The 13,897-nt window shown below is 41.8% G+C and overlaps 1 protein-coding gene across 1 annotated transcript in view; it reads right to left on the bottom strand.

Moving 5' to 3' along the window:
- The window catches only part of PTPN4 (protein tyrosine phosphatase non-receptor type 4), a 106,946-nt gene that overhangs the window by 62,101 nt on the left and 30,948 nt on the right, over positions 1–13,897 (bottom strand). Inside the window, exon 9 of the mRNA XM_073647495.1 lies at positions 13,771–13,858. Within this exon, the coding sequence (XP_073503596.1) occupies positions 13,771–13,858 (88 nt within the window). The remainder of the gene's footprint in view (positions 1–13,770; positions 13,859–13,897) is intronic.

Below are 13,897 nucleotides of genomic sequence, written 5' to 3'. Positions count from 1 at the left end.
GGATGTAACTCAGGATCAGTAATGTAATGTATGTACACAGTGACTGCACCAGTAGAATAGTGAGTGCAGCTCTGGAGTATAATACAGGATGTAACTCAGGATCAGTAATGTAATGTATGTACACAGTGACTGCACCAGTAGAATAGTGAGTGCAGCTCTGGAGTATAATACAGGATGTAACTCAGGATCAGTAATGTAATGTATGTACACAGTGACTGCACCAGCAGAATAGTGAGTGCAGCTCTGCAGTATAATACAGGATGTAACTCAGGATCAGTAATGTAATGTATGTACACAGTGACTGCACCAGCAGAATAGTGAGTGCAGCTCTGGAGTATAATACAGGATGTAACTCAGGATCAGTAATGTAATGTATGTACACAGTGACTGCACCAGCAGAATAGTGAGTGCAGCTCTGGAGTATAATACAGGATGTAACTCAGGATCAGTAATGTAATGTATGTACACAGTGACTGCACCAGCAGAATAGTGAGTGCAGCTCTGGAGAATAATACAGGATGTAACACAGGATCAGTAATGTAATGTATATACACAGTGACTGCACCAGCAGAATAGTGAGTGCAGCTCTGGAGTATAATACAGGATGTAACTCAGGATCAGTAATGTAATGTATGTACACAGTGACTGCACCAGCAGAATAGTGAGTGCAGCTCTGGAGTATAATACAGGATGTAACTCAGGATCAGTAATGTAATGTATGTACACAGTGACTGCACCAGCAGAATAGTGAGTGCAGCTCTGGAGTATAATACAGGATGTAACTCAGGATCAGTAATGTAATGTATGTACACAGTGACTGCACCAGCAGAATAGTGAGTGCAGCTCTGGAGTATAATACAGGATGTAACTCAGGATCAGTAATGTAATGTATGTACACAGTGACTGCACCAGTAGAATAGTGAGTGCAGCTCTGGAGTATAATACAGGATGTAACTCAGGATCAGTAATGTAATGTATGTACACAGTGACTGCACCAGCAGAATAGTGAGTGCAGCTCTGGAGTATAATACAGGATGTAACTCAGGATCAGTAATGTAATGTATGTACACAGTGACTGCACCAGCAGAATAGTGAGTGCAGCTCTGGAGTATAATACAGGATGTAACTCAGGATCAGTAATGTAATGTATGTACACAGTGACTGCACCAGCAGAATAGTGAGTGCAGCTCTGGAGTATAATACAGGATGTAACTCAGGATCAGTAATGTAATGTATGTACACAGTGACTGCACCAGTAGAATAGTGAGTGCAGCTCTGGAGTATAATACAGGATGTAACTCAGGATCAGTAATGTAATGTATGTACACAGTGACTGCACCAGCAGAATAGTGAGTGCAGCTCTGGAGTATAATACAGGATGTAACTCAGGATCAGTAATGTAATGTATGTACACAGTGACTGCACCAGCAGAATAGTGAGTGCAGCTCTGCAGTATAATACAGGATGTAACTCAGGATCAGTAATGTAATGTATGTACACAGTGACTGCACCAGCAGAATAGTGAGTGCAGCTCTGGAGTATAATACAGGATGTAACTCAGGATCAGTAATGTAATGTATGTACACAGTGACTGCACCAGCAGAATAGTGAGTGCAGCTCTGGAGTATAATACAGGATGTAACTCAGGATCAGTAATGTAATGTATGTACACAGTGACTGCACCAGCAGAATAGTGAGTGCAGCTCTGGAGAATAATACAGGATGTAACACAGGATCAGTAATGTAATGTATATACACAGTGACTGCACCAGCAGAATAGTGAGTGCAGCTCTGGAGTATAATACAGGATGTAACTCAGGATCAGTAATGTAATGTATGTACACAGTGACTGCACCAGCAGAATAGTGAGTGCAGCTCTGGAGTATAATACAGGATGTAACTCAGGATCAGTAATGTAATATATGTACACAGTGACTGCACCAGCAGAATAGTGAGTACAGCTCTGGAGTATAATACAGGATGTAACTCAGGATCAGTAATGTAATGTATGTACACAGTGACTGCACCAGCAGAATAGTGAGTGCAGCTCTGGAGTATAATACAGGATGTAACTCAGGATCAGTAATGTAATGCATGTACACAGTGACTGCACCAGCAGAATAGTGAGTGCAGCTCTGGAGTATAATACAGTATGTAACTCAGGATCAGTAATGTAATGTATGTACACAGTGACTGCACCAGTAGAATAGTGAGTGCAGCTCTGGAGTATAATACAGGATGTAACTCAGGATCAGTAATGTAATGTATGTACACAGTGACTGCACCAGTAGAATAGTGAGTGCAGCTCTGGAGTATAATACAGGATGTAACTCAGGATCAGTAATGTAATGTATGTACACAGTGACTGCACCAGTAGAATAGTGAGTGCAGCTCTGGAGTATAATACAGGATGTAACTCAGGATCAGTAATGTAATGTATGTACACAGTGACTGCACCAGCAGAATAGTGAGTGCAGCTCTGCAGTATAATACAGGATGTAACTCAGGATCAGTAATGTAATGTATGTACACAGTGACTGCACCAGCAGAATAGTGAGTGCAGCTCTGGAGTATAATACAGGATGTAACTCAGGATCAGTAATGTAATGTATGTACACAGTGACTGCACCAGCAGAATAGTGAGTGCAGCTCTGGAGTATAATACAGGATGTAACTCAGGATCAGTAATGTAATGTATGTACACAGTGACTGCACCAGCAGAATAGTGAGTGCAGCTCTGGAGAATAATACAGGATGTAACACAGGATCAGTAATGTAATGTATATACACAGTGACTGCACCAGCAGAATAGTGAGTGCAGCTCTGGAGTATAATACAGGATGTAACTCAGGATCAGTAATGTAATGTATGTACACAGTGACTGCACCAGCAGAATAGTGAGTGCAGCTCTGGAGTATAATACAGGATGTAACTCAGGATCAGTAATGTAATATATGTACACAGTGACTGCACCAGCAGAATAGTGAGTACAGCTCTGGAGTATAATACAGGATGTAACTCAGGATCAGTAATGTAATGTATGTACACAGTGACTGCACCAGCAGAATAGTGAGTGCAGCTCTGGAGTATAATACAGGATGTAACTCAGGATCAGTAATGTAATGTATGTACACAGTGACTGCACCAGCAGAATAGTGAGTGCAGCTCTGGAGTATAATACAGGATGTAACTCAGAATCAGTGATGTAATGTATGTACACAGTGACTGCACCAGCAGAATAGTGAGTGCAGCTCTGGAGTATAATACAGGATGTAACTCAGGATCAGTAATGTAATGTATGTACACAGTGACTGCACCAGCAGAATAGTGAGTGCAGCTCTGGAGTATAATACAGGATGTAACTCAGGATCAGTAATGTAATGTATGTACACAGTGACTGCACCAGCAGAATAGTGAGTGCAGCTCTGGAGTATAATACAGGATGTAACTCAGGATCAGTAATGTAATGCATGTACACAGTGACTGCACCAGCAGAATAGTGAGTGCAGCTCTGGAGTAAAATACAGGATGTAACTCAGGATCAGTAATGTAATGCATGTACACAGTGACTGCACCAGCAAAATAGTGAGTGCAGCTCTGGAGTATAATACAGGATGTAACTCAGGGTCAGTAATGTAATGTATGTACACAGTGACTGCACCAGCAGAATAGTGAGTGCAGCTCTGGAGTATAATACAGGATGTAACACAGGATCAGTAATGTAATGTATGTACACAGTGACTGCACCAGCAGAATAGTGAGTGCAGCTCTGGAGTATAATACAGGATGTAACTCAGGATCAGTAATGTAATGTATGTACACAGTGACTGCACCAGCAGAATAGTGAGTGCAGCTCTGGGGTATTATACAGGATGTAACTCAGGATCAGTAATGTAATGTATGTACACAGTGACTGCACCAGCAGAATAGTGAGTGCAGCTCTGGGGTATAATACAGGATGTAACTCAGGATCAGTAATGTAATGTATATACACAGTGACTGCACCAGCAGAATAGTGAGTGCAGCTCTGGAGAATAATACAGGATGTAACACAGGATCAGTAATGTAATGTATGTACACAGTGACTGCACCAGCAGAATAGTGAGTGCAGCTCTGGAGTATAATACAGGATGTAACTCAGGATCAGTAATGTAATGTATGTACACAGTGACTGCACCAGCAGAATAGTGAGTACAGCTCTGGAGTATAATACAGGATGTAACTCAGGATCAGTAATGTAATGTATGTACACAGTGACTGCACCAGCAGAATAGTGAGTGCAGCTCTGGAGTATAATACAGGATGTAACTGAGGATCAGTAATGTAATGTATGTACACAGTGACTGCACCAGCAGAATAGTGAGTGCAGCTCTGGGGTATAATACAGGATGTAACTCAGGATCAGTAATGTAATGTATGTACACAGTGACTGCACCAGCAGAATAGTGAGTGCAGCTCTGGAGTATAATACAGGATGTAACTCAGGATCAGTAATGTAATGTATGTACACAGTGACTGCACCAGCAGAATAGTGAGTGCAGCTCTAGGGTATAATACAGGATGTAACTCAGGGTCAGTAATGTAATGTATGTACACAGTGACTGCACCAGCAGAATAGTGAGTGCAGCTCTAGAGTATAATACAGGATGTAACTCAGGATCAGTAATGTAATGCATGTACACAGTGACTGCACCAGCAGAATAGTGAGTGCAGCTCTGGGGTATAATACAGGATGTAACTCAGGATCAGTAATGTAATGTATGTACACAGTGACTGCACCAGCACAATAGTGAGTGCAGCTCTGGAGTATAATACAGGATGTAACTCAGGATCAGTAATGTAATGTATGTACACAGTGACTGCACCAGCAGAATAGTGAGTGCAGCTCTGGAGTATAATACAGGATGTAACTCAGGATCAGTAATGTAATGTATGTACACAGTGACTGCACCAGCAGAATAGTGAGTGCAGCTCTGGAGTATAATACAGGATGTAACTCAGGATCAGTAATGTAATGCATGTACACAGTGACTGCACCAGCAGAATAGTGAGTGTAGCTCTGGAGTATAATACAGGATGTAACTCAGGATCAATAATGTAATGCATGTACACAGTGACTGCACCAGCAGAATAGTGAGTGCAGCTCTGGAGTATAATACAGGATTTAACTCAGGGTCAGTAATGTAATGTATGTACACAGTGACTGCACCAGCAGAATAGTGAGTGCAGCTCTGGAGTATAATACAGGATGTAACTCAGGATCAGTAAGGTAATGTATGTACACAGTGACTGCACCAACATAATAGTGAGTGCAGCTCTGGAGTATAATACAGGATGTAACTCAGGATCAGTAATGTAATGTATGTACACAGTGACTGCACCAGCAGAATAGTGAGTGCAGCTCTGGGGAATAATACAGGATGTAACTCAGGATCAGTAATGTAATGTATGTACACAGTGACTGCACCAGCAGAATAGTGAGTGCAGCTCTGGGGTACAATACAGGATGTAACTCAGGATCAGTAATTTAATGTATGTACACAGTGACTGCACCAGTAGAATAGTGAGTGCAGCTCTGGAGTATAATACAGGATGTAACTCAGGGTCAGTAATGTAATGTATGTACACAGTGACTGCACCAGCAGAATAGTGAGTGCAGCTCTGGGGTATAATACAGGATGTAACTCAGGATCAGTAATGTAATGTATATACACTGACTGCACCAGCAGAATAGTGAGTGCAGCTCTGGAGAATAATACAGGATGTAACACAGGATCAGTAATGTAATGTATGTACACAGTGACTGCACCAGCAGAATAGTGAGTGCAGCTCTGGAGTATAATACAGGATGTAACTCAGGATCAGTAATGTAATGTATGTACACAGTGACTGCACCAGCAGAATAGTGAGTGCAGCTCTGGAGTATAATACAGGATGTAACTCAGGATCAGTAATGTAATGTATGTACACAGTGACTGCACGAGTAGAATAGTGAGTGCAGCTCTGGAGTATAATACAGGATGTAACTCACGGTCAGTAATGTAATGTATGTACACAGTAACTGCACCAGCAGAATAGTGAGTGCAGCTCTGGAGTATAATACAGGATGTAACTCAGGATCAGTAATGTAATGTATGTACACAGTGACTGCACCAGCAGAATAGTGAGTGCAGCTCGGCAGTATAATACAGGATGTAACTCAGGATCAGTAATGTAATGTATGTACACAGTGACTGCACCAGCAGAATAGTGAGTGCAGCTCTGGAGTATAATACAGGATGTAACTCAGGATCAGTAATGTAATGTATGTACACAGTGACTGCACCAGTAGAATAGTGAGTGCAGCTCTGGAGTATAATACAGGATGTAACTCAGGGTCAGTAATGCAATGTATGTACACAGTGACTGCACCAGCAGAATAGTGAGTGCAGCTCTGGAGTATAATACAGGATGTAACTCAGGATCAGTAATGTAATGTTTGTACACAGTGACTGCACCAGCAGAATAGTGAGTGCAGTTCTGGAGTATAATACAGGATGTAACTCAGGGTCAGTAATGTAATGCATGTACACAGTGACTGCACCAGCAGAATAGTGAGTACAGCTCTGGAGTATAATACAGGATGTAACTCAGGATCAGTAATGTAATGTATGTACACAGTGACTGCACCAGCAGAATAGTGAGTGCAGCTCTGGAGTATAATACAGGATGTAACTCAGGATCAGTAATGTAATGTATGTACACAGTGACTGCACCAGCAGAATAGTGAGTGCAGCTCTGGAGTATAATACAGGATGTAACTCAGAATCAGTGATGTAATGTATGTACACAGTGACTGCACCAGCAGAATAGTGAGTGCAGCTCTGGGGTATAATACAGGAGGTAACTCAGAATAGTGAGTGCAGCTCTGGAGTATAACACATGATGTAACTCAGGATCAGTAATGTAATGTATGTACACAGTGACTGCACCAGCAGAATAGTGAGTGCAGCTCTGGAGTATAATACAGGAGGTAACTCAGAATAGTGAGTGCAGCTCTGGAGTATAACACATGATGTAACTCAGGATCAGTAATGTAATGTATGTACACAGTGACTGCACCAGCAGAATAGTGAGTACAGCTCTGGAGTATAATACAGGATGTAACTCAGGATCAGTAATGTAATGTATGTACACAGTGACTGCACCAGCAGAATAGTGAGTGCAGCTCTGGAGTATAATACAGGATGTAACTCAGGATCAGTAATGTAATGTATGTACACAGTGACTGCACCAGCAGAATAGTGAGTGCAGCTCTGGGGTATAATACAGGATGTAACTCAGGATCAGTAATGTAATGTATGTACACAGTGACTGCACCAGCAGAATAGTGAGTGCAGCTCTGGAGTATAATACAGGATGTAACTCAGGATCAGTAATTTAATGTATGTACACAGTGACTGCACCAGTAGAATAGTGAGTGCAGCTCTGGAGTATAATACAGGATGTAACTCACGGTCAGTAATGTAATGTATGTACACAGTAACTGCACCAGCAGAATAGTGAGTGCAGCTCTGGAGTATAATACAGGATGTAACTCAGGATCAGTAATGTAATGTATGTACACAGTGACTGCACCAGCAGAATAGTGAGTGCAGCTCGGCAGTATAATACAGGATGTAACTCAGGATCAGTAATGTAATGTATGTACACAGTGACTGCACCAGCAGAATAGTGAGTGCAGCTCTGGAGTATAATACAGGATGTAACTCAGGATCAGTAATGTAATGTATGTACACAGTGACTGCACCAGTAGAATAGTGAGTGCAGCTCTGGAGTATAATACAGGATGTAACTCAGGGTCAGTAATGTAATGTATGTACACAGTGACTGCACCAGCAGAATAGTGAGTGCAGCTCTGGAGTATAATACAGGATGTAACTCAGGATCAGTAATGTAATGTTTGTACACAGTGACTGCACCAGCAGAATAGTGAGTGCAGTTCTGGAGTATAATACAGGATGTAACTCAGGGTCAGTAATGTAATGCATGTACACAGTGACTGCACCAGCAGAATAGTGAGTACAGCTCTGGAGTATAATACAGGATGTAACTCAGGATCAGTAATGTAATGTATGTACACAGTGACTGCACCAGCAGAATAGTGAGTGCAGCTCTGGAGTATAATACAGGATGTAACTCAGGATCAGTAATGTAATGTATGTACACAGTGACTGCACCAGCAGAATAGTGAGTGCAGCTCTGGAGTATAATACAGGATGTAACTCAGAATCAGTGATGTAATGTATGTACACAGTGACTGCACCAGCAGAATAGTGAGTGCAGCTCTGGGGTATAATACAGGAGGTAACTCAGAATAGTGAGTGCAGCTCTGGAGTATAACACATGATGTAACTCAGGATCAGTAATGTAATGTATGTACACAGTGACTGCACCAGTAGAATAGTGAGTGCAGTTCTGGAGTATAATACAGGATGTAACTCAGGATCAGTAATGTAATGTATGTACACAGTGACTGCACCAGCAGAATAGTGAGTGCAGCTCTGGAGTATAATACAGGAGGTAACTCAGAATAGTGAGTGCAGCTCTGGAGTATAACACATGATGTAACTCAGGATCAGTAATGTAATGTATGTACACAGTGACTGCACCAGTAGAATAGTGAGTGCAGTTCTGGAGTATAATACAGGATGTAACTCAGGGTCAGTAATGTAATGCATGTACACAGTGACTGCACCAGCAGAATAGTGAGTGCAGCTCTGGAGAATAATACAGGATGTAACTCAGGATCAGTAATGTAATGTATGTACACAGTGACTGCAGCAGCAGAATAGTGAGTGCAGCTCTGGAGTATAATACAGGATGTAACTCAGGATCAGTAATGTAATGCATGTACACAGTGACTGCACCAGTAGAATAGTGAGTGCAGCTCTGGAGTATAATACAGGATGTAACTCAGGGTCAGTAATGTAATGTATGTACACAGTGACTGCACCAGCAGAATAGTGAGTGCAGCTCTGGGGTATAATACAGGATGTAACTCAGGATCAGTAATGTAATGTATATACACTGACTGCACCAGCAGAATAGTGAGTGCAGCTCTGGAGAATAATACAGGATGTAACACAGGATCAGTAATGTAATGTATGTACACAGTGACTGCACCAGCAGAATAGTGAGTGCAGCTCTGGAGTATAATACAGGATGTAACTCAGGATCAGTAATGTAATGTATGTACACAGTGACTGCACCAGCAGAATAGTGAGTACAGCTCTGGAGTATAATACAGGATGTAACTCAGGATCAGTAATGTAATGTATGTACACAGTGACTGCACCAGCAGAATAGTGAGTGCAGCTCTGGAGTATAATACAGGATGTAACTCAGGATCAGTAATGTAATGTATGTACACAGTGACTGCACCAGCAGAATAGTGAGTGCAGCTCTGGGGTATAATACAGGATGTAACTCAGGATCAGTAATGTAATGTATGTACACAGTGACTGCACCAGCAGAATAGTGAGTGCAGCTCTGGAGTATAATACAGGATGTAACTCAGGATCAGTAATGTAATGTATGTACACAGTGACTGCACCAGTAGAATAGTGAGTGCAGCTCTGGAGTATAATACAGGATGTAACTCACGGTCAGTAATGTAATGTATGTACACAGTAACTGCACCAGCAGAATAGTGAGTGCAGCTCTGGAGTATAATACAGGATGTAACTCAGGATCAGTAATGTAATGTATGTACACAGTGACTGCACCAGCAGAATAGTGAGTGCAGCTCTGGAGTATAATACAGGATGTAACTCAGGATCAGTAATGTAATGTATGTACACAGTGACTGCACCAGCAGAATAGTGAGTGCAGCTCTGGAGTATAATACAGGATGTAACTCAGGATCAGTAATGTAATGTATGTACACAGTGACTGCACCAGCAGAATAGTGAGTGCAGCTCTGGAGTATAATACAGGATGTAACTCAGGATCAGTAATGTAATGTATGTACACAGTGACTGCACCAGCAGAATAGTGAGTGCAGCTCTGGAGTATAATACAGGATGTAACTCAGGATCAGTAATGTAATGTATGTACACAGTGACTGCACCAGCAGAATAGTGAGTGCAGCTCTGCAGTATAATACAGGATGTAACTCAGGATCAGTAATGTAATGTATGTACACAGTGACTGCACCAGCAGAATAGTGAGTGCAGCTCTGGAGTATAATACAGGATGTAACTCAGGATCAGTAATGTAATGTATGTACACAGTGACTGCACCAGCAGAATAGTGAGTGCAGCTCTGGAGTATAATACAGGATGTAACTCAGGATCAGTAATGTAATGTATGTACACAGTGACTGCACCAGCAGAATAGTGAGTGCAGCTCTGGAGTATAATACAGGATGTAACTCAGGATCAGTAATGTAATGTATGTACACAGTGACTGCACCAGCAGAATAGTGAGTGCAGCTCTGGAGTATAATACAGGATGTAACTCAGAATCAGTGATGTAATGTATGTACACAGTGACTGCACCAGCAGAATAGTGAGTGCAGCTCTGGGGTATAATACAGGAGGTAACTCAGAATAGTGAGTGCAGCTCTGGAGTATAACACATGATGTAACTCAGGATCAGTAATGTAATGTATGTACACAGTGACTGCACCAGTAGAATAGTGAGTGCAGTTCTGGAGTATAATACAGGATGTAACTCAGGATCAGTAATGTAATGTATGTACACAGTGACTGCACCAGCAGAATAGTGAGTGCAGCTCTGGAGTATAATACAGAAGGTAACTCAGGATCAGTAATGTAATATATGTACACAGTGACTGCACCAGCAGAATAGTGAGTACAGCTCTGGAGTATAATACAGGATGTAACTCAGGATCAGTAATGTAATGTATGTACACAGTGACTGCACCAGCAGAATAGTGAGTGCAGCTCTGGAGTATAATACAGGATGTAACTCAGGATCAGTAATGTAATGTATGTACACAGTGACTGCACCAGCAGAATAGTGAGTGCAGCTCTGGAGTATAATACAGGATGTAACTCAGAATCAGTGATGTAATGTATGTACACAGTGACTGCACCAGCAGAATAGTGAGTGCAGCTCTGGAGTATAATACAGGATGTAACTCAGGATCAGTAATGTAATGTATGTACACAGTGACTGCACCAGCAGAATAGTGAGTGCAGCTCTGGAGTATAATACAGGATGTAACTCAGGATCAGTAATGTAATGTATGTACACAGTGACTGCACCAGCAGAATAGTGAGTGCAGCTCTGGAGTATAATACAGGATGTAACTCAGGATCAGTAATGTAATGTATGTACACAGTGACTGCACCAGCAGAATAGTGAGTGCAGCTCTGGAGTATAATACAGGATGTAACTCAGGATCAGTAATGTAATGCATGTACACAGTGACTGCACCAGCAGAATAGTGAGTGCAGCTCTGGAGTACAATACAGGATGTAACTCAGGATCAGTAATGTAATGTATGTACACAGTGACTGCACCAGCAGAATAGTGAGTGCAGCTCTGGGGTATAATACAGGATGTAACTCAGGATCAGTAATGTAATGTATGTACACAGTGACTGCACCAGTAGAATAGTGAGTGCAGCTCTGGAGTATAATACAGGATGTAACTCAGGATCAGTAATGTAATGTATGTACACAGTGACTGCACCAGCAGAATAGTGAGTGCAGCTCTGGAGTATAATACAGGATGTAACTCAGGATCAGTAATGTAATGTATGTACACAGTGACTGCACCAGCAGAATAGTGAGTACAGCTCTGGAGTATAATACAGGATGTAACTCAGGATCAGTAATGTAATGTATGTACACAGTGACTGCACCAGCAGAATAGTGAGTGCAGCTCTGGGGTATAATACAGGATGTAACTCAGGATCAGTAATGTAATGTATGTACACAGTGACTGCACCAGCAGAATAGTGAGTGCAGCTCTGGGGTATAATACAGGATGTAACTCAGGATCAGTAATGTAATGTATATACACAGTGACTGCACCAGCAGAATAGTGAGTGCAGCTCTGGAGAATAATACAGGATGTAACACAGGATCAGTAATGTAATGTAATGTATGTACACAGTGACTGCACCAGCAGAATAGTGAGTGCAGCTCTGGAGTATAATACAGGATGTAACTCAGGATCAGTAATGTAATGTATGTACACAGTGACTGCACCAGCAGAATAGTGAGTAAAGCTCTGGAGTATAATACAGGATGTAACTCAGGATCAGTAATGTAATGTATGTACACAGTGACTGCACCAGCAGAATAGTGAGTGCAGCTCTGGAGTATAATACAGGATGTAACTCAGGATCAGTAATGTAATGTATGTACACAGTGACTGCACCAGCAGAATAGTGAGTGCAGCTCTGGGGTATAATACAGGATGTAACTCAGGATCAGTAATGTAATGTATGTACACAGTGACTGCACCAGCAGAATAGTGAGTGCAGCTCTGGAGTATAATACAGGATGTAACTCAGGATCAGTAATGTAATGTATGTACACAGTGACTGCACCAGCAGAATAGTGAGTGCAGCTCTGGAGTATAATACAGGATGTAACTCAGGATCAGTAATGTAATGAATGTACACAGTGACTGCACCAGCAGAATAGTGAGTGCAGCTCTGGAGTATAATACCGGATGTAACTCAGGATCAGTAATGTAATGAATGTACACAGTGACTGCACCAGCAGAATAGTGAGTGCAGCTCTGGAGTATAATACAGGATGTAACTCAGGATCAGTAATGTAATGTATGTACACAGTGACTGCACCAGCAGAATAGTGAGTGCAGCTCTAGGGTATAATACAGGATGTAACTCAGGGTCAGTAATGTAATGTATGTACACAGTGACTGCACCAGCAGAATAGTGAGTGCAGCTCTGGAGTATAATACAGGATGTAACTCAGGATCAGTAATGTAATGTATGTACACAGTGACTGCACCAGCAGAATAGTGAGTGCAGCTCTGGAGTATAATACAGGATGTAACTCAGGATCAGTAATGTAATGTATGCACACAGTGACTGCACCAGCAGAATAGTGAGTGCAGCTCTAGGGTATAATACAGGATGTAACTCAGGGTCAGTAATGTAATGTATGTACACAGTGACTGCACCAGCAGAATAGTGAGTGCAGCTCTGGAGTATAATACAGGATGTAACTCAGGATCAGTAATGTAATGCATGTACACAGTGACTGCACCAGCAGAATAGTGAGTGCAGCTCTGGGGTATAATACAGGATGTAACTCAGGATCAGTAATGTAATATATGTACACAGTGACTGCACCAGCAGAATAGTGAGTGCAGCTCTGGAGTATAATACAGGATGTAACTCAGGATCAGTAATGTAATGTATGTACACAGTGACTGCACCAGCAGAATAGTGAGTGCAGCTCTGGAGTATAATACAGGATGTAACTCAGGATCAGTAATGTAATGTATGTACACAGTGACTGCACCAGCAGAATAGTGAGTGCAGCTCTGGAGTATAATACAGGATGTAACTCAGGATCAGTAATGTAATGCATGTACACAGTGACTGCACCAGCAGAATAGTGAGTGTAGCTCTGGAGTATAATACAGGATGTAACTCAGGATCAGTAATGTAATGCATGTACACAGTGACTGCACCAGCAGAATAGTGAGTGCAGCTCTGGAGTATAATATAGCATGAAGCTCAGGATATATAATGACACATCACATACGATCGCTTACCCGTGCGTAGTGCAGCTCCACGCCATACAGCTCCAAGGTGCGGGCAGTGTTTAGGTAGCTGAATTCTGACTCTGCTGGAGATAAGCCACTAATAAAAAGTAAAAAAAAAAAAAAGTGAAAAAATTAA

Source organism: Phyllobates terribilis, unplaced genomic scaffold, assembly GCF_046119375.1.
Source record: "Phyllobates terribilis strain yellow unplaced genomic scaffold, ASM4611937v1 Scaffold_9__5_contigs__length_417890890, whole genome shotgun sequence".
Lineage (NCBI taxonomy): Eukaryota > Metazoa > Chordata > Amphibia > Anura > Dendrobatidae > Phyllobates > Phyllobates terribilis.
The sequence above is the reverse complement of the archived record's forward strand: the minus strand, read 5'-3'. Positions and strand labels throughout refer to the sequence as shown.